We start from the raw sequence: 19,786 nt of genomic DNA, 5'->3' as shown, positions 1-19,786 counted from the left end.
CTATGGTGATGTGACTAGGAATATCACTACCCCTTAGGATAAGATGTCAGTCCATTGCAGGCCCTCCCTCCCTCTATCTTGGGCATAATGTTTTTTCCATTTTGGACCACGTGTTATTCTCTTGGGAATAAGATTCTTTGTTTGTCTTCTCATGGACAACCGTTAAACAAAGAAATGACACTCTAGGGAATGACACGTGGAATGAAGAAGGAAAAATGTTAAGCCTGAGCTAAAGGGTCTATTCCACCAGTATCTGGTAAGAAATCCGGCATTTGGGCAGAGTACCACATTTTGTCCAAGGGCAATTAGCATTTCTGCTGATCCAGATTCTGCATCACTTTCACTTTTATATTAAAAGATTCATTTTTCGAGATCCAGCTTTTGGATCGGATCAAACCTCAACCCCCCTCCCTCACAAAACAGATAGGTGAGTGTTTTGATATTTGGGTTGATGCTAAGAAAAGAAATACCACTTAAATAATACCAACTTCTAAACTTTTATTAAATAATTCACCTTGCACTTATTATTGTCCCAGCAATAATTCATTTTCATAAAATTTAGAAGTAAATGGGTTTGTAGCTACCCATATCTTGTTCTCGTGAACCTAGCTGTAGTATTTAATAGACTTTTTTAGCTTGAGTGCAAATGTTTTCCTATTTCAGACCATGTCATTTTCTTGCAATAAGATTTTTGTTTGAGTATTATCTATATTCATGTTTCTTCTAATGCACAACCACCAAACAAAGAAATGATACTCAAGAGAATGACATCCATGGTCTGAAATGGGAAAGCATCAAAGGCAAGGTAAAAAGGTCTTTGGTTATGAAATACTTGTGAAAAGATTTTATCAAATTATCTATGATTACCTACTTATTTTATCTAGTAGCTATCTACCACTGTTTTAAAAGTCAATATGTTAATCACAGTAAACTATTGTCAATCAAATAAATCATTCGATTACATGTACCATGTACCTTTAAATATTTTGACGGCTTACTTGATTGATGGTAGTTTACCGCCAATTGACCTAATGTGACATGTATTTTTCATTTGCTTATTCTATACTTTCATAATAATATAATCAACCTAGTTAGACAAACTGTTATCTAAAGAGAGTAACATGAAAACCATACTCAAGACACACCATGTAGCTTTAAATACTTTAACGGCTCACTTGATTGATGGTAGTTTACCACCAATTGACCTGATGTGACATGTATTTTTCATTTGCTTATTCTATACTTTCGTAATAATATAATCAACCTAGTTAGACAAACTGTTATCTAAAGAGAGTAACATGAAAACCATACTCAAGACACACCATGTAGCTTTAAATACTTTAACGGCTCACTTGATTGATGGTAGTTTACCGCCAATTGACCTGATGTGACATGTATTTTTCATTTGCTTATTCTATACTTTCATAATAATATAATCAACCTAGTTAGACAAACTGTTATCTAAAGAGAGTAACATGAAAACCATACTCAAGACACACCATGTAGCTTTAAATACTTTAACGGCTCACTTGATTGATGGTAGTTTACCGCCAATTGACCTAATGTGACATGTATTTTTCATTTGCTTATTCTATACTTTCATAATAATATAATCAACCTAGTTAGACAAACTGTTATCTAAAGAGAGTAACATGAAAACCATACTCAAGACACACCATGTAGCTTTAAATACTTTAACGGCTCACTTGATTGATGGTAGTTTACCGCCAATTGACCTGATGTGACATGTATTTTTCATTTGCTTATTCTATACTTTCATAATAATATAATCAACCTAGTTAGACAAACTGTTATCTAAAGAGAGTAACATGAAAACCATACTCAAGACACACCATGTAGCTTTAAATACTTTAACGGCTCACTTGATTGATGGTAGTTTACCGCCAATTGACCTGATGTGACATGTATTTTTCATTTGCTTATTCTATACTTTCATAATAATATAATCAACCTAGTTAGACAAACTGTTAATTAAAGAGAGTAACGTGAAAACCATACTCAAGGCACACCAGTAAACTTGTAAACTTCCAAATCATCAGCATGTGAGATAAGAATTGACATTAAAGTTATTGAAATTTTTGAAATAGTAAAGTATTAAAGTATTCAGTTATTGTATTACATATTAAAACTGTGCAATGTCATTAACTGAGGTTTGTACACACGAAGGTTATGTTGCAGGTACATGTCGTGCAAACTGTTATTGTGATCAACCTGTACTGTACAGTAAGGTGTCGGTAAGATAACAGTAAGGTATAATGATGATGTAATGATGAAAAAGTAAATTATACACCGTGAAAAGATGAAAAAACTTACTGACGTTTCGGACGCTAGTCCTTCGTCGGAGTGATGATAATGATGATGATGATTTTATTTAAGAGGTATAAGACGCATTAACTTACAAGAGTTATCTAACATACCACCCTCAAGCAATTGTTCTATAATTTTTCCTATAGACCCCTCGCAGCACTTTGGAATACAGCTCAATCTGGGGGACAAAATAATAGGTTCCAATTCTCAGGAGATTGGAATTCTTTTGTTTTGTTCCTCAGATTGAACTGCTTTGACGTCACATACAAGGGGTATATATCATGTTGACGAAGGTACATTTTTTGTAACGAGCAAGTTTTTGCTCATCAATGTCTTGTGCAATAAATAAAGTTATTCTTAACCTTACACAATGTTAAGGTGGAGTGGTTGGCATAACACTTGCCAACACCTTACAGCGTCGTGCAGGTTGATCACAATTAGTGCCCACAGACAATATATGACCACATAGCATCCCTTTACGTGTTTACTGACCTTCAGGAATATAGCCAAAGGTTTTGTTTGTCTCAATCCTACAAATTGAGTTTCTGGCCATTAACAGCCTGGAACTGGGGACTGAAAAAGTATAGCTACCAAAATTCACAATACAGTCATTTTCCTTTACTGGATAAAATTATAATACAATTCATATAATAATTGATTATATTATTTAACATCTAGTCTTAAAACACTCAGCTTGATTAGAAAAAAATGCCTAGTAAAAGTAAAGTTATGGTAAGCAGATGGCAAAGGCCTTTTCTGAGTTCGATAGACAGGGTGCATTGTGGTCTAGCTTGGGTACAAACAACACCATGATGGGCAAAAGATACTTGTACTCAAGTTTGACCACAATGCCCCTTGTTTGTTATCTCAGAAAAGGTCTTTGATGATACTGCAAGTCAGCCCAGGTAAAAATGAATCAATCTAATTGGTTCCCTGATTGGCAGCCTTCAATGCCATATGCTACCTATTTTACACTAATATTATATAAAAACTGCTCTAGAATGAAGGAACTTAAACATTAAGGTTATAATTTAAACTAACATAAATACAAATCCTTCTTCCTCGAATATCTAAACTTTTGCATTTTAGATATATCTATAAATATAATATCTTCCTTTAAAAACTAAAAATTCAAGACCTATTTTAAAAATCCACCACAACAAACACTTGACAGGAGTGAGAAGCAGTAGTAAAACCTTCAAATTCTTCATCAACTGGAGAAAGACTTCGTGATGGACTGCTGGTGAGTGAACCAGTATTCCACTTACAGGTCATGAACTGTCCAACCTGATCAACGATGAAAAATATAAATAAATTGGAAGTTAGAGCAGTACATTACGTTTCGTCAAGTTTCGTCAAGCAAATTTTTTCCAAGGAAAATTAGTCTCCTACGCAGCCGCTATTAGTTTCGTCACGCAACAGGGGAGTGAGCGTTGCGTGATGAAACTAATAGCAGCTGCGTAGGAGACTAAAGAAAAATTGGAGTTGTTTTGTGGTCACTCAAGCCTATTTGGTAAATTTATATTAATTCAGACCTGAAAAAATATATTGGCTATCGTTTATCATTTCATAGATATTCCATCCATTTCAAAGTCAATTGATCTCAATTAATATTAATTGACAGTCTGACCACAGATAAATAAGAGCTTTAATTGTTCATGTTTTATTGCTGTGTTAATTACTCTACCTCGTGTAGTCCCTCTTGCATGGCTAGAAACTCTACATTAACTGAAAGACAAGATCCTGGTGGACAGCACCTGTACAACACAACAAAATTGCCTATGAATGAAATCTTAAAACATCTGTTTGATTAGTAAAGTCGTAGCTGTATCATCGAACAAAAGCTTAGTATGTTCTTGTTAAAACATTGTAATTCATAATTTTTTAATGTGATAATGAGTGATTAAATTATTATTACTATTACTGCTTATATAGGCCTGGCTTTAGTCCCAACTGATCCCCTCTTACTACCTCAGCACAAAGGCAATGAATGATGCATCTAGTAGCATGACTATCTGTTAGCAATGGATTTATTTTACCAACCCTATTCTGACATTTGGTTGTAGACAGACTAGAGACTCGGCATCTAAGTTGTGCATTCCAGGCATCATATCATTGTATTGTGGTTGCCATCTTAAACAAACATTGCACTCCTCATCTTCAGTGTTTGTTACTGTATATTTCACTTGGAATCTGAAGTTTTGGAACAAGAAAGTTATAAGATAAAAATAACTCATAACTTGAGAGATGTTTTGTCAACTCCTGTCAAGATGTTCTCAATAGACCCTTTTCAAGTTCCAAATTACCACTGTGTTTCTTGATTACAGACTCATTTACTCAGGCTTAGCCTTGAATCAGTGTCTAAATATTCACAAATACAAATGGTAAAGCAAAAGAATGCACAACTTCAAAAATATGAACACTTTGAAACTTGACGGACCTTGACTGGAACATGTGAATATTCTTCACAAAATCAAGGCTAAGCCTGAGTAAATGAGTCTGTAATCAAGAAACACAGTGGTAATTTGGAACTCAAAAAGGGTCTAGATAGCATGGTGCGAGGAATAGTATCACAATGAAGCAAGTCTTGGTGAATGTCAATCAAAGTGTTTCCATGACATTTTAAACTCATGTGATCGCCACCTTGGAAACTTTGTGAAGCTCTATGGAACTTTGAAAGCTGACTCATGATCGTACCTTTTCCCTTTTTGAACAATTGATTTACAAGTTGCCCTGACACTCACAGAAGGTCTACTGATGTTAAATAATGGTAAACTGCAAAACAAAAAAAGGCAACTGTAGGCAGACATAATAAGTTATTTGAAAAAGGACAATTACTGAAAAGATACATTGATGTACTATCTTTATACCTATAAATTGTTTTTATTTTTTGTTCCCTTAATCTTAAAGTCTCTACACTCCATGACACGGCTGACATCAAAGAAATTTCAAAACACTAGGAGAAACATAAAAAGAAATGAATGAATGAGTGAGAAATAAATTTTATCTCACTGCTCTGTTGCAAGCAACAAGTTTTGTACATCCACCATCATCCATCCATCCATCCATTCGTTCCATCCATCCTTCCATCCATCCATCTATCCATCCATCCATCCATTCTTTCCATCCATCCATCCATCCATCCACACAACCACTCACCCATCCCATCCATCCATCAATTCATCCATCCATCCATTCTTTCCATCCATTCATCCATCAATCCATCCATCCATCCCATCCATCCAGTCTTTCCATCCACAGTTTTGTACATCAACCATCATCCATTAATCCATCCATCCCATCCATCCATCCACACAACCACTCACCCATCCCATCCATCCATCTTTTCCATGCATGCATGCATCTAACCCAACCAACCATTCATTCCATTTACACAACCACCCACCCATCCTATCTATCCCTCCATCCAACTGTTCCATCATCCATGCATCATGCATTCATGCATCCATCTATCAATCCCTCCCTCCCTCCCTCCCTCCGTGCATCCATCCACACACCCATTTGTTCCATCCATCTGTTCCATCCAATGCATTCTATTCATGAATCTTCCATTCACTTTTCATTCATTCTATTCATGAATCTTCCATTCACTTTTCATTCATTATATATCTTACTTTATCTTTTGAAGTTTGGTTTTCTGGTCGTATAATTCTGTATAGAAATGAAATATGCTCCCATGGTAATAAGGAAATAGGGAGTTCATTTTGCTTCGTATTTATTGGCATAACGAACATGTCACAGCTCCTGAAAACACAATGTTAATCATTGTCTCAGATGTTTAGCCTTCAAGAATGTCATATCCAAAAAAAAAAAAAAAAAAAAAAAAAAGAATGTTATATCCTAAAGTGGAGATAAATAACCCATTTGCACATTATTTCGTCGATATCCCCTTAAATTAAGGAGTGGTGTAAAAAAAAAAAAAGAATACCACAAATTAAAAGAGCACCTTAATATTAGTAAGGTTGAAGAGTTTCAGCTCATAATGAAAGCTATAGGAGAAATTGCATTAAATATAAAACAGGACGTTTGTAAGATGGCATCATATGACTCCACTTCCATAATGCTTTGGGAATTTCCTTGTATTCCCTCATAAGAATAGTAAGACAATTGGTGCTGATTAACCAAACAAAAGAAAAAGAAAAAAGTGTACAAAGGACTCTGGTCGTAGACAGAGGTTAAATGTGCTATTGAATATTTTCTAAGGATTTGTATGGTAAAAAAGTATTGCGATTGGGTATGCATGGCAAGCAAATATGTTACCAAAACTCTTACTTCTTACAAAATAATATTGAGGTGCTCTTTTTATTTCTGGTGTTTGTTTGACACAACTGCACATTTTAGGGGGTAGGGTTAGGTGACCTGCTAGTGCCAGTAGTCTATCAAACAATCTAAAATATGAATATAAAAATTATAGACAAACCTTTGATTATGTAATTTGTTTGAAGTGTTGTAGAGAGTGCTGCAGCTTGGATGAACGCTGGCTTGATGGAGTAATACTGGTTCTCCTAGACTGTTTATTACTGTTAAAAGACATGATTTTTACAACTATTACTTCAATTTTGTATTTGCATCTTTTATTGTAAAACTAATTATTCAAATACATGTTCATATTTCCGAAAGGTCTGTATACGAAAATTTCAGTTTTTCAGATTTAATATATATTCAAATTTGCTCACAAATTGTAGCTGATCCTTATGGACCTTCTCATACAATGGCCATGCCTATTCCCACTTGGATAAAAACTATTATTTTATGTCAAGGTACAGGTATCGATTGTAAGACTACAGGAATAAAAAACTAATATTCCAGGTAACATGGCTGCTGCATGAGAGACGGCTATTTACTCTTACCTTCTAAAGCCACATATTGTTTGTTACTGATGTAGTTATATTTACAGCGCACAGTTGGTGGTGATATTACTGGTAGAGTAGCATTCACTGGAAATATAGATCACGAAATTTTACAGAAGGTCCTACAATTGATTGGGGAAAGGGTGGATGGGATAAAGTGTTATTACTATATATTTTAATAGTTATTGTCACAACTTCGAGAATTGTTTTTGGGAGAGAGGGTGGGGCGAGAGGCTAAATTCCCTACATCGATCCCCAATTCTTCTTCAGTGCCTGATTAACCTACCACCTTTGCTCATCTATTTGTTCAAGAGCTAGTACCCCTTCCAATCCACTAGGCTATGAGCAGCCCCTCAATCCAGATTAAGCTCCCCGTTATTTTTAAAAAGAAACTCCTAAGCCCCCCCTGGGGATGTTAGACTCGTTACGATGATATTGACATTACTTACGTACCATGACATCGAAATGTATTCTGAACCTCATTTAATATCTCATCAGGATCATTATAAACAAATATATCATAGTAGTCATTCCACAGTGACTGAGTATTGACTTTGGCCTCGGCATTAAGCTCAGGAGTCCATACATTAACAGACAGCTTTATTCGTCTACTTAATGCTGGTAGGACGTCAAGAGATACATTAAGTGGGTAGATGATATCCCCCTGGCTTGTGACTAGAGGTTTGAGATCCTGTGGAGAAAAAAGTAAAATCAGGAGGGGTTCACACTGGGAGTAACTTACTGATAACTGGAATTGATCCTGAAAATGTGGGCTTAAAATTTATCATTTCAGGCCACTAATTGTCACTCCCTTGAGAATAAGATTCCTTGTTTGAGTTGTATCCATATTCATGTGTCTTCTCATGCACATCCATTTAACAAAAAAAATTATACTCTAGATAATGACACATGGTCTGAAATGGGAAAACATTACGCCCAAGCCGAGGAGGTCTATTTTCAATGCTAGACCTCCCTATCCTTAGAATGCCCAGAAATGTGTTAAAAACAAGCATGGATAATGATTAGTCACCAAAAATAAATCTCGAATATACTCTTCTCTGGCCCTCCCTCCCTCCCCCCAAGCAATTTTAATGCCCTCTGTGGGGTACAGTAGGGACATTTTCTACACACCTAGAAATAATCTCAATATCAATTAAGCGTTTTATTACTTCCTAAACTGACAATCAGTTGTTGTTTGTAAACTACATAGGATTTGCGATCATACATCAATCACTTATTTAAATCCTATATATTTTACACTGATTTTTTTGAATGAAAATGTAACTAAAAAAATCATAATAATCTTAAAAAGTCTGATGCAGTTCTCCAAAATTCAAAAATACTTGCTCTACAAAACAATATTCCTAGCGAAGATAGAAGAATTTGTTGCTGAGAAGAAGACCTTGATTTTTTTTATATACTAATTTTATTCGCCACAGAGACAGCTGGTTTTATCATATGCAAATGAAACAGTGTGTGTATTAATCTCCTGGTTACGGTCGCTCTATGGATTTTCTAGAATAATAGAAACCACGACTCGATCTTTTGAATCATTGTTTTCAGGCAGGTAGGTGGGAGACCTTGCTGTGGTTTAACCATGTTGCCGGCCCGATGTCTCGTGGTGAACGAATATTCGGAACTCGACCATTCATTCGAATGATCAAGCGTGAAAGTATTACACTTGAAAATACGAATCGATTATTGTTAAAATCTAAACAAGATCTAGGTATGAGATAACATATTAAGCTATAAATGTTTTGGAGGAAAAAAATCTGAAATAAAGCTGGTAAAATAAATTTCAAAAGTCTCTAGTAAATCACTACACCTTTAGGTGATTCATAGTAAAAAATTGCGCGCTTAGCCTATCCTACCTCGGTTAACTCCTGACTTGGACCACTTTTAATTCTCGAGGTGCTTGTGGGTGAGCAAGAAATAAAGCTGCTAGTAGCAAGGGCATCGTGTCCTTTATGGATGGCTAGTTCCACACAGTTCACGCTAACAGATGTACTGAGCCCAAGGAGTCGTTCTTGCCACTCGTGCAGTTTAATGCTCTCGCTTGGCGATCGTTTTTTCCCACGAAATTGAGCGATCAGAAAGAAGTTTAGTAGCTCTCCCACGAAGCATGAAAAGCGCGGTCCTTTGTCTATGTCGGATACGGGATTCGATGTGGCTAAATGAGGCAAAAAGATGTAAAACTTGCTATCGATTTCTTTGTTGTGATCTGCCATGTTGGAGCGCCATGTTTCTTTGGGATGCTGCTGACCATTGTAACTTGTCTTCAATCCATAAATGACAATGGGAGGGGAGGATGGGGTGTAACTAAAAACTAACTCATCTTCATGCAAGTAGATTTTAAATTGTAGATTTATTTTTCGATTAAAAGATAGTATTTTTCTATATTTTCCTACGTGTTTTTGTGTTTTCTCTTAGTCTCTGATTATACATTTCTATTTTTATTGTATTTTTTAGATATTTAAGCTTTCAAAGTAAAACATGCAATTTAGAAAGCAAGTTGGAGATAGAAAATACCGATAATATCCTGTAATAGAAAAACTAAAAAAATTAATTGACAATTTATATTTGAAGAAAAAATCTAAATTTGACACCAACACGTCAAGGGGCGTAGAGGTCGCACGTGTCCAAGTCGCTTCATGATTGGTTGGTTTTCACGTTGGAATGTCATTCATTGATCGAAACTAGAGTAACTCACTTGACAGCTTTGACGCTTGTAAACTGTTCTGAAAAAACTCTAGATAGACTAAGAAGGTCAGGTTTGGTCGGGATGGGATGCTAGAGATTCATGCAATACAGGTAGGTCAAAATCTTTTCCGATTTTACCTCAAATCCATGACGGTTCTGCAAGTGTAGATGGTAGCGTTGATCAGAGCTTTAGTCATGACTCCGTTCAAAGCTCCTTTTGAAATATGAAATATTCTCTACACAGAGAAAGAAGAGAAATTGTAAAAAACTAATTTTTCTACATCTACATCTTCTACGTCTTTTTTACATGAGTGAAGCTTGGAGTAAGCCTGAAGTCAGTTCTGTGTGGGTCGTTCCCAAATACGACCGGAAATCTAAAATTAGGAATGAAGTTTGAGTCTTTATGATGTTAATTTTCTTCGCGATAAGTATTTTGCGTACTAATTTAAGTTTTTCTTTATAAGAATAAGCCGAATATTTGATGTGTGTAAATGTCGGAATAAATTTTATTCAGAGATTGAGGATTTCCCGCGCCTTTCTTTGTTACCCTTTGACCGACGAGACGTTCTGTCAAAATTAGTTGCTACACAGGAAGCCCGGCTTGTGTCTGTTCATTATGATCTCTTATAAAATAATAATCGTGATAAATCGTGCACTCTGATTGGTTGGACATGCATGCATTATGAGTACACATGTGCACAAGTTTTATTTTGTCTTTTGTGTCCAAAAATGACCTACTCTAATTCGTATTTTAAAAAAATAAAAAAATAAACTTGCTTGCTGTGCTGTATGCAGTCATGAAACACTTTTCTGCCAAATCCTGTATGCTTTATGACTGCACACAGCACACCGCATGTTTTCTATTTCTTCGATAATGATTCACTCATAATTTTCCTGTTTTCTTACCCCTTCCCAACCCCTCCCCCACAAGAAAACAAGGAAATTACTGAATGAATTATTAAACTCGCACCCAGTAGAAAAAAGATTTTTTATGAACTGCCTATCATCACTGGGCAGGATTAAATTAATGTAAAATGGCAATTTTTGAATCTACTATACTTCATAAATAACTCTATAATGGTACATAACGATATTTTAACAATAATAATATGCCATAAATAATATCTAGTGGTATTTACTTTTTTACAAGCAAATATTTCTCTTTGAAACCAAAATTAACTAATACTGGTAATTCTAAAATTCACGGCTTATTTAAAAGGTGCTTGAAGGCATAGTGGTTTAAGTGTGACATCAATGGTATGGAATAATGACTTCCAGGTCCAAAATGAAAAGCAGTTCTATTAAGATTTATCTTACTTTTTCTTCATGAAAACATTTCTTGTCCAAAGTTCTAATTGTTTCAGGTGGAGGTTAAAAGGTGCTTTTTTGAGCTTTTGAAAATCTTTATACGTTATTTTATTTGAAATAAATTCCAAGGTTTGCTTAACACATATGATAAAAAGAAACCTCAAATAATTTTTACACTTTTTGAATTTCCAAAAGATTCAAGCTTCTTTGTTTTTTAACTATCTATGCTTTCATTCATCTCTTCCCTTTTTGCCTACTATCCTGACATTAGATTAGAGCTAACTTTTAGTGTGTGCAAACACAACTTGTTTTTGATTATTTTCTCTCTTCTGTCATATTTCTAGGTCTGCAAAAGTGACTGGCCATTAATTTGTAAGGGTAGTAGGAGGAGGGGGGAGGGGTGGGGGTGTCATGCTCTAGTATCCCTAATTACATACACATTTTAAAATACCATTATAGATATAGAGCCTACTGTTTTCCCATTTCTAGCCATGTGTACTGTCATTCCCTTTTGAATAAGATCCTTTGTTTGAGTCTCACTGGTAAACTAAAGGCATAATACTCAAGGGAATAGCATGGACAGAAATAGGAAAAGGGGGGGGGTGAGGTTAATCACTGGAGAGCTTTGATGTCCCCATTGTAAGACATAGTACCCCTAAAACTTGTTTGATATTTCCTCTAGAATTTATGAGCCAGTCATAGGAAACAATGACCAATAATGTGCACCACATGTCACATGACATGGCCTTGCATGTTTCTCAATAGACCCCTTGCACCCCTTGGGAAGCACGGGTGGCGTAGTGGTGTGAGCGCTCGCCTCTCGTCAATGCGACCCGAGTTCGAGTCCCGCTGGGTTCAGTGTTGTATGTGAGTAGAGTTGTTTGTTGGTTCTCTGCTGTGCTTCGAGGGTTTTCCAGGTTCTCCAGTTTTCCTCCCTCCACAAAAATCAACTCCTAAATTCCAATTCAAACACGGAATGAGGGCCACAGGTTTGTTAGCAACTGGCTATTAAGTGCTACCCTCGTGAAAAAAGGACCTTTATGTCAAAGCAGCTCAATAGAGGACAAAACAAAAGAATTTCAATCTCATGAGTGAATTGGAAACCTATTATTATGTCCTCCAAATTGAGCAGCCTTCCAATGTGCTGCAAGGGGTCTATATGTGGTCATGGTCTCCCACCAATCGATACACTATTGTAAACTATACTTCAGTAGAAAGCAATACTTGAGTAAGAATCATCATCTTTGACCATGATTTTTCCTCTCCTAGATGCAATTTCGCCATTTCTCAACATATTTAGCAAAGCTGTTCTATTGTTGATATTATCTTCCTCATCTGACTCCTCTTTCGGGGCGTCCTGGTTTGTTCCGCCATAATAATCTGCATACCGGTGCAGCGGCGACATGCGAATGAGCTCTAGCTCATTCTTATAAATCTGGTTCGTTCCTCGTGATGATAGGGTATTGCTTTTGAGTCTTAGTCTTGCATATCTTTGTCGTCCATAAATTCGAGCAATGCAAATCACTACCCCAAACAGTGCCAGTGCTCCAAAGGAGCTCACAAACAAGACAAACACAATTTTTACTAGTCTTTTCTCGTTGATTTGTGCTGTGAAAACAATGACTGTAGGGTTGATAAACGAGGGAGATGATGTCGTTGGGCGTGTTGTTGTTGGGTGGAGAGACGTTATACTTAATGCCCTGTATGTCTTTCCTTTAAAAACAATTCTTATCTTCCCTTCCTTTACTAACCTATCAAAAACCTCAGCAATATTGCTCGTTCGTTTGTGTATTATGTAGAAGAGCACCTTAATTGATCCACATGTGATGTTCAATATACCAATTCGCTGATTGGCTATCTCAAGGTCTGTAAGGGTGTCGATAAAAGCAGCTTTAAAGCTTTTCCTTGGAGTTACGTCAAGACAGTTTCCATCAAAGACAGCAAGAAATATCTCCTTGATTGATGGCTCTGCTGAAGATGGTGGCGAAGAGGTTTGTGGCATGAGAAGTGTTTTCGATTGCGAAATGGTATCATTTTTAGGTAATTGTACAATTGTGGTGCTCACTGTTATTGATGATGATGATGACGGTGTTAACTGTATTGATGATGGTATCAACGAAGATGATTCTGATGATCCCGGTGGCAACGATAATGATGGCATTAACAAAATTGATGTCGATGACGAAAATGGTGATGATGTTGACAACCACAGTGCCATCGAAAATAGGCGTGATGATGTCGATGACAACGATGATGATAGTGTCAACGAAGAAGAAAGTGGTGGTGTCAATGACGACAATAATGTTGAATGTAATGGTGTCAGCGACAACGATAATGGCGATGTTATCTCACCAGATGAGGCAGATGACGTCGATGGTAACGATGTTGATGATGATGGTGCTAACCGTGACGACAATGGTTTTGGTGATGGTGATGGCAACGACAATGGTGATGGCGACGACAATGGTGATGGTGATGGTGATGATGATGGCAACGACAATGGTGATAGTGATGGCAACGACAATGGTGATGGTGATGGCAACGACAATGGTGATGGTGATGGCAACGACAATAGTGATGGTGATGGCAACGACAATAGTGTTGGTGATGGCAACGACAATGGTGTTGGTGATGGTGATGGCAACGACGATGGTGATGGCGACGACAATGGTGATGGTGATGGTGATGGCAACGACAATGGTGATGGTGATGGTGATGATGATGGCAACGACAATGGTGATGTAGATGGCAACGACAATGGTGTTGGTGATGGCAACGACAATGGTGTTGGTGATGGTGATGGCAACGACAATGGTGATGGCGACGACAATGGTGATGGTGATGGTGATGACAACGACAATGGTGATGGTGATGGTGATGGTGATGGCGACGACAATGGTGATGGCGACGACAATGGTGATGGTGATGGTGATGGTGATGGCGACGACAATGGTGATGGCGACGACAATGATGATGGTGATGGTGATGGGGATGGCGACGACAATGGTGATGGGGATGGCGAAGACAATGGGGATGGGGATGGCGAAGACAATGGTGATGGTGATGGCAACGACGATGGTGTTGGTGATGGTGATGGCGACGACAATGGTGCTGGTGATGGCAAAGACGATGTTGATGGTGATGGTGATGGTGATGGCGATAATGATGATGGCGATGATGGTGATGACACCGGTAATAAAACTGGCGACTTTATTGACTTAATTGCGGATATCGTTGATGAAGGAACCATGTAAGAGTACTTAGTGAGGCTTGGTGTCGGTCGTGTTGAGATGTCGGACGAATAACTTAACGAAGAAAAAGTGTCTAATATTTTTCCCATAGCGGATTTTTTCTCAACGGTACTGTAGATGAGTGAAGTCGTCGATGATGATAAAGATACTGTCTTTGATGGCAGTGTTGGAGCTAAAAGAGTTAAATTCAGAGGTTTGCGCAGCAAAGAAGAAGAAGAAGGAGAATGATGCACTATAGAATACATGTATGAAGTGTCTTCATGCAGCATTGTGGAGGCTGAAGAAGCCAAACTCCGTGATGACATAGCTGAAGATACTTGACTCTCTTTAATGAATATGTTTTGGAAAGACGATGGTTTTGATATAAATGTTGATGATGAAAGATATGCTGTTCGTGGTGATGTTTCTGAAGGTGACAAATATGTGGAAACTGATGGCGTTGATGTTGCAGATAAATACGAAGTTGAAATTAATGCTTTTGACTTTGATGGCTGAATTGATAACGATGCAGATATCGATACAATTGATGATTCTGACGCTGTCATTGATAATGGTGGCGATGATGTTGATGATGACGATGACATTCTCAACTGTGACGTTGATGCTGATGATAATGGTGTTGATAAATTTGGTGATGGTATCAATGTTGGTGACGATGATGATATTGATGAATTTTGTGATAATGGCAATGATATCAATGTTGGTGATGATAATGATGATGATGATGAATTTGGTGATGATGGCAATGATATCAATGTTGGTGATGATAATGGTGTTGATAAATTTGGTGATGATATCAATGATATCAATGTTGGTGATGATGAGGATGAATTTGGTGATGATGGTAATGATATCAATGTTGGTGATGATGATGAAGATGAAGTTGGTGATGATGGCAATGATAATGGTATTAATGTTGTTTGATATGAACCATTTCTTGCATTGGGTTCTCCTTTAGTTTCCAAACTGGATACAGGTACTGTCATGTGTAATTCAGGTGTTGGACTTACTGAAGTCAGCGTCATTCGAGGACTTGGTTTTATGACTCTGATACTTGAACCTCTTGCGCCATTTACAGACGAATATTCGTATATGTATGTTGTCTTCGTGGAAGGAGACCTTGTTGTCGAGATGTTTGATTCATGCCCCATCATGGACTCAGTTCTTTGTGTTGATGCATAGGATGCGTTTGATTTTATCTTGTTACTGTGATCTGAAGGTGGTGCAACTTTACTTGAAGACAATGGAAGAGTTGTGAACGCCTTCGTCGCACTATAAGTTTCAGATGGCATAATGTCCAAAGTTTTTCTCTTGTGGAGAGTAATTCTGCTGTCATAACTCGAACGAATGTCCACATCTGGCAGCGTCGTCGATCTCCTTGCAAGGCTACTCGTAGCGAACAGTCTAACTGAAGATTCTATCTTATCAGGCATTTGATGAACAAATGTGGGATCAGCAAGAGAGAGTTCATATGTACTCACAGAAGTCGGGTTTATGTGATGCAATTCTGAATGCAATATTGGAGTTGAAGTTCTAACATCAGAAGAATCATATATCTTAGTAATCTTATGATCTACCATGGATGGTGTCAGCGTTTTACTTTTCGTTACTGAATGAGTACTCGTTTGCTTGACAGGAGTCATGTCGTGGGTGATGGTCCTTAAATACTCTGAATATATAGGATTTTTAGGCAAAACAGCTGTAGATCTTGCATTAGTCGTTGATTCCTTGGGTGACATCCCTTGAGCATTGGATGGCTCAGGACTCGACTTTGTAACCCCTAAAGACCAGTGTCTTGGAGTTGGCGATGAAGATGAGGAATATAATGATGTTGAAGATGATGTATACGATGGAAAAGGGGAGCCCTTTATTCGTATTGATGCTGAGGATGATGAAGATGATGAATATCTTCGTGAAGACGAATCATCTAATTGTTCTTCTGACGTGACTGACGATGTTAATGATGATGTCACTGATGTTGAAAAAGGTATTGCCACAGATGGTAATGAAGTTGATCGTCCAACCATCAGCCTTGTCTTCTGATCTTTAATATACGTTGACGTCTCTGTACTTGAAAATAAGGTCGTTTGCAGTTGCGCGATTTTGCTTTGATCCCTGGTTGCCGTCGAGGGCTCGACATAATTTTGTAAAGGACTCAGATTTTGGGAGAGATGTGAGGATGACAGTAATCCCTGAGAAAACTCCCTTTCTGTTGATGATAATGATGATAATGATAGTGATGATGATAATGATGACGATGACAATGATGATATTGATGACAACGAAGATGATATTGATGATGGTGATGATATTAATGATGAAGAAGATGACATATATAGTAATTGTCTTCCTTCATCAATCCCAGTGGTTGCTGTAGATCTTGCCACCATGGATTTTGTCGTAAATGCTTCAGAAACTCTTGCTATCTGTGCACTTGTTGTCGCAGTTTGTCTTGTGTGGTACTCAAGTCTTTTTGTCGTAGCTGTAAATAAAGATCATGACAAACATTAACATTTATTTATTTATTTATTTATTTACTATGCTTCCAAAAAACTGTTGAGGAGAACTAGACAGGTGATATCACCTGTAGGATAGTCTCCCAACATCGAGTTCATAGCATTGATAGTGATTCTTATTAGGTTTGTTACTAACGATAGTACAATTTTGTCACGCAATCTGTTTGCGTGACAAATATAACTGTCGTGACTAGAGGTCGCAGTCGTCGTTCAGTGTAGCCTCCTTTGCAGCCGTTCTGAGGGAAACGTTGCGTGACGACCCTAAGAACGGCTGCAAAGGAGGCTACGTTCAGTGTTGTGTGTTGTGTGTAAAGTGGGAAAATCAACGCTCCACCAATGCCTTCCTTGTTAATAAATAATAAGAATCAATATCTTTTCATCGTAACTAATAAAGTTATACTTTTTTCCAATTAGGCCCTTCATTCCTTCCTTCCAGTCTGACCCAATCAAAAAGCATGAAATACGTAGCATAGCAACAAGTAATAAGTGTGGTTGAAGACATCTTGAGATAATAAGAACGGCTAGACTGATCTATCCTAGCTTACAACAGCCATGCGTGTATTAAATACCGAGGCATTGTTTGTCTTAAAGGTGTTTTTCCAGGGAATGGAAATTGAATTGTCAAACGAGCCTGAGGTCATTTAAGGTGGCTAAAGACCTATAATCATATAATTGATAGCAATTTATTAATGAATACCAGCTGTTGCTCTGCTGTACCATAAATCGAGCCTACTGAGAGTCATAATTGAGCCTCAGTCGTTCAGGCTGCTGACCCTAAAGACATTAAATTTTAGGTCCTTAATGGATGACTCCACGCATCCCCGGGAACCGGCCAGAGGTAAAGTTCTGTCGCTCATTCCTTTATTTTTTCTGGTAGCGAGAAACGAGCGATAGAACTTAAACCCCGGGTTCCCGAGGATGATGAGGACGCCAAAACGAATCATTTTTCTGTTACTTTGATAATGATAAGGATATAAATCCGAGATAATTTGAAATGACAAATGTTACGATCACAGACCGTAGAGCCGTCCGTTCCTGTTAAATTAACGTCGATCAAAAACAAATTAACTGTAATTACATAGTTGAGTAAGCTTACAAACTCATGTCGTGACAGGAATTTAACGATTTCCTGTTTCTTATTTAACAGTTTTATTCAAAACTTTGATTGACAGCTTTGGTACCTTGGGTCTCGGTAGATGGACTCCTAGAATTAAACAATCACCATGCAGCGAACTGTCCAGATTAACTCTGACAAAGCTACACAGACTATTTTTGAATTTCAATTATTTTGGTTCAAAAATGTCACCCAAAATACTTCAAATCTAAAGTTGCTACCAATAACGAAAATACGAGAAAGAATGTCGAAGGGGAAGTTTGGATTAATTACCCTTACTGTAATGCGAACTGAATATATCCTGTCAACTTTTTATCGAATTTTTGTAGCATAAAGAAAAACTTTGTGAAGGGAGCATATTTTTTTTAGTGCGATGAGTAAACTATCCCTAATTCCGTTATGTATTTTATAGCAGGTTCTTGAGGTTCGTGTTTATGAGCATCAAATGAAGTGTTATTCTCTTCAGTGTAGATGTCGTGCATGATCGTTCACCGAGCTCTTGAGTTTTTAAGCAAATATTTAGACTTAGATGTGTTGTTTTAGAAGTTGTTTCGGAGAGAGGTCTGAAGAAGTAATGGATCTTTTGTTTTGAGTATCGCGTCTGGCTCGAATAAACAAACACAATATTAAATTCAATTATGTTTGGGTTTCTTTCTACTTAAATGTAAACCATTAATATGAATTATCTCACCTGTGGAAAAAGGTGCAAACTCTGTTTTAGAGTTTCTGTATGAGTCCTTGATATCTCGCTTGTTTCTTCGTCGTAGTTTGGTTTTGACTTTGCAACCTTTACGTATTAATAAATCTACTTTAAGGCACTCCACGTGAAAAGCTTTGCACCAATTACTCCTTCTTAACCTCATAGTAATCGTTCTAGCGTCGAGAGAATCGTGACTAATTAATTTAACAAGGCGCAAGAAGACCTTTTTCTCGAGTTTAAACCAGAGCTTTAGCAATACGTTTTGCATATCGCAGCACAGTGTTTTGAAATGTGACAGAATTGGGTTCATTTTCATGACAGCTCTTCTTGCACACGTAGCTTTGTGCAGTTGCTGTTGCTGTTTGCTGTGACAATGTTTGAGTCTAGAACATACACATGCTTTCTTGCCCGAAGTATCGGCTAACTTTAAATCCCTCTTGTAACAACTTTCCTCTTTCTTGGAGAGATCTTTCGTAGCAACATTTACTCTATTTAAAGTGCAGTTGACGTATACTTGGTTTGAACAGACACAGATTCGAAAATCTTGACTAGATTGAATGACCTGTTCCATGAAGTTACACTCATTGTGTTGTGACATCGATAGCGATGTGACGAGAAAACTTGCCCACAATAATATTAGTATTCCTCTCATTTTTACCCGTCCAAAGTCTAGTTAATATACAAGAAGTCGGTCCAATTCGAATGTGAAAGTGAGCGTCAGTGCACATGGTTTGACGGCTGAACGCGTAGACTTACAAGCACTGTCATCTTGCTTGCTATTGTTGGCTATCGAAACCTGAGATGACTATCCTTTAGACCATCATGCTTTGGTAAACTCCGCGAGATTCCTTAGAAATCGTCAAATTCCAAAAACTACCTAAAGGCAAAGACGCCAAGGACCTTAAGTAACCGTCTCACGGGATGTTTTATGCTGACTACTTTGAAAGACAACGGGATACAAAAGCACTATGCGTTGTGTTTATTTTTGGGTTATTGAA

At 37.4% G+C, this 19,786-nt stretch overlaps 2 protein-coding genes across 2 annotated transcripts; both read right to left on the bottom strand.

The window, feature by feature from the left end:
- Positions 1–478: 478 nt before the first annotated feature.
- On the bottom strand, positions 479–9,437 carry LOC116291653 (trafficking protein particle complex subunit 14). Its single transcript, XM_089032378.1, has 10 exons — positions 9,071–9,437; positions 7,653–7,890; positions 7,200–7,286; positions 6,770–6,869; positions 5,964–6,093; positions 5,199–5,284; positions 5,026–5,103; positions 4,372–4,521; positions 4,016–4,085; positions 479–3,615 (listed from the first exon to the last, which is right to left on the bottom strand). Exons 1-10 carry the CDS (start codon positions 9,425–9,427, stop codon positions 3,472–3,474), a joined length of 1,440 nt encoding a protein of 479 aa, XP_088888504.1. The 5' UTR covers positions 9,428–9,437; the 3' UTR covers positions 479–3,471.
- Positions 9,438–10,971: 1,534 nt separating this feature from the next.
- LOC116291642 (uncharacterized) lies at positions 10,972–19,719 on the bottom strand. Its single transcript, XM_089032374.1, has 2 exons — positions 18,780–19,719; positions 10,972–16,940 (listed from the first exon to the last, which is right to left on the bottom strand). Exons 1-2 carry the CDS (start codon positions 19,438–19,440, stop codon positions 12,415–12,417), a joined length of 5,187 nt encoding a protein of 1,728 aa, XP_088888500.1. The 5' UTR covers positions 19,441–19,719; the 3' UTR covers positions 10,972–12,414.
- Positions 19,720–19,786: the final 67 nt, after the last annotated feature.

The sequence above is a fragment of the Actinia tenebrosa genome, unplaced genomic scaffold (genome assembly GCF_029948245.1).
Source record: "Actinia tenebrosa isolate PJP-AT-01 unplaced genomic scaffold, QUT_ActTen_1.0 PGA_scaffold0__85_contigs__length_37466705, whole genome shotgun sequence".
Taxonomy (NCBI): Eukaryota; Metazoa; Cnidaria; class Anthozoa; order Actiniaria; family Actiniidae; genus Actinia; species Actinia tenebrosa.
Note: the sequence above shows the minus strand (reverse complement) of the source record. Positions and strands in the feature narration are given on the sequence as shown.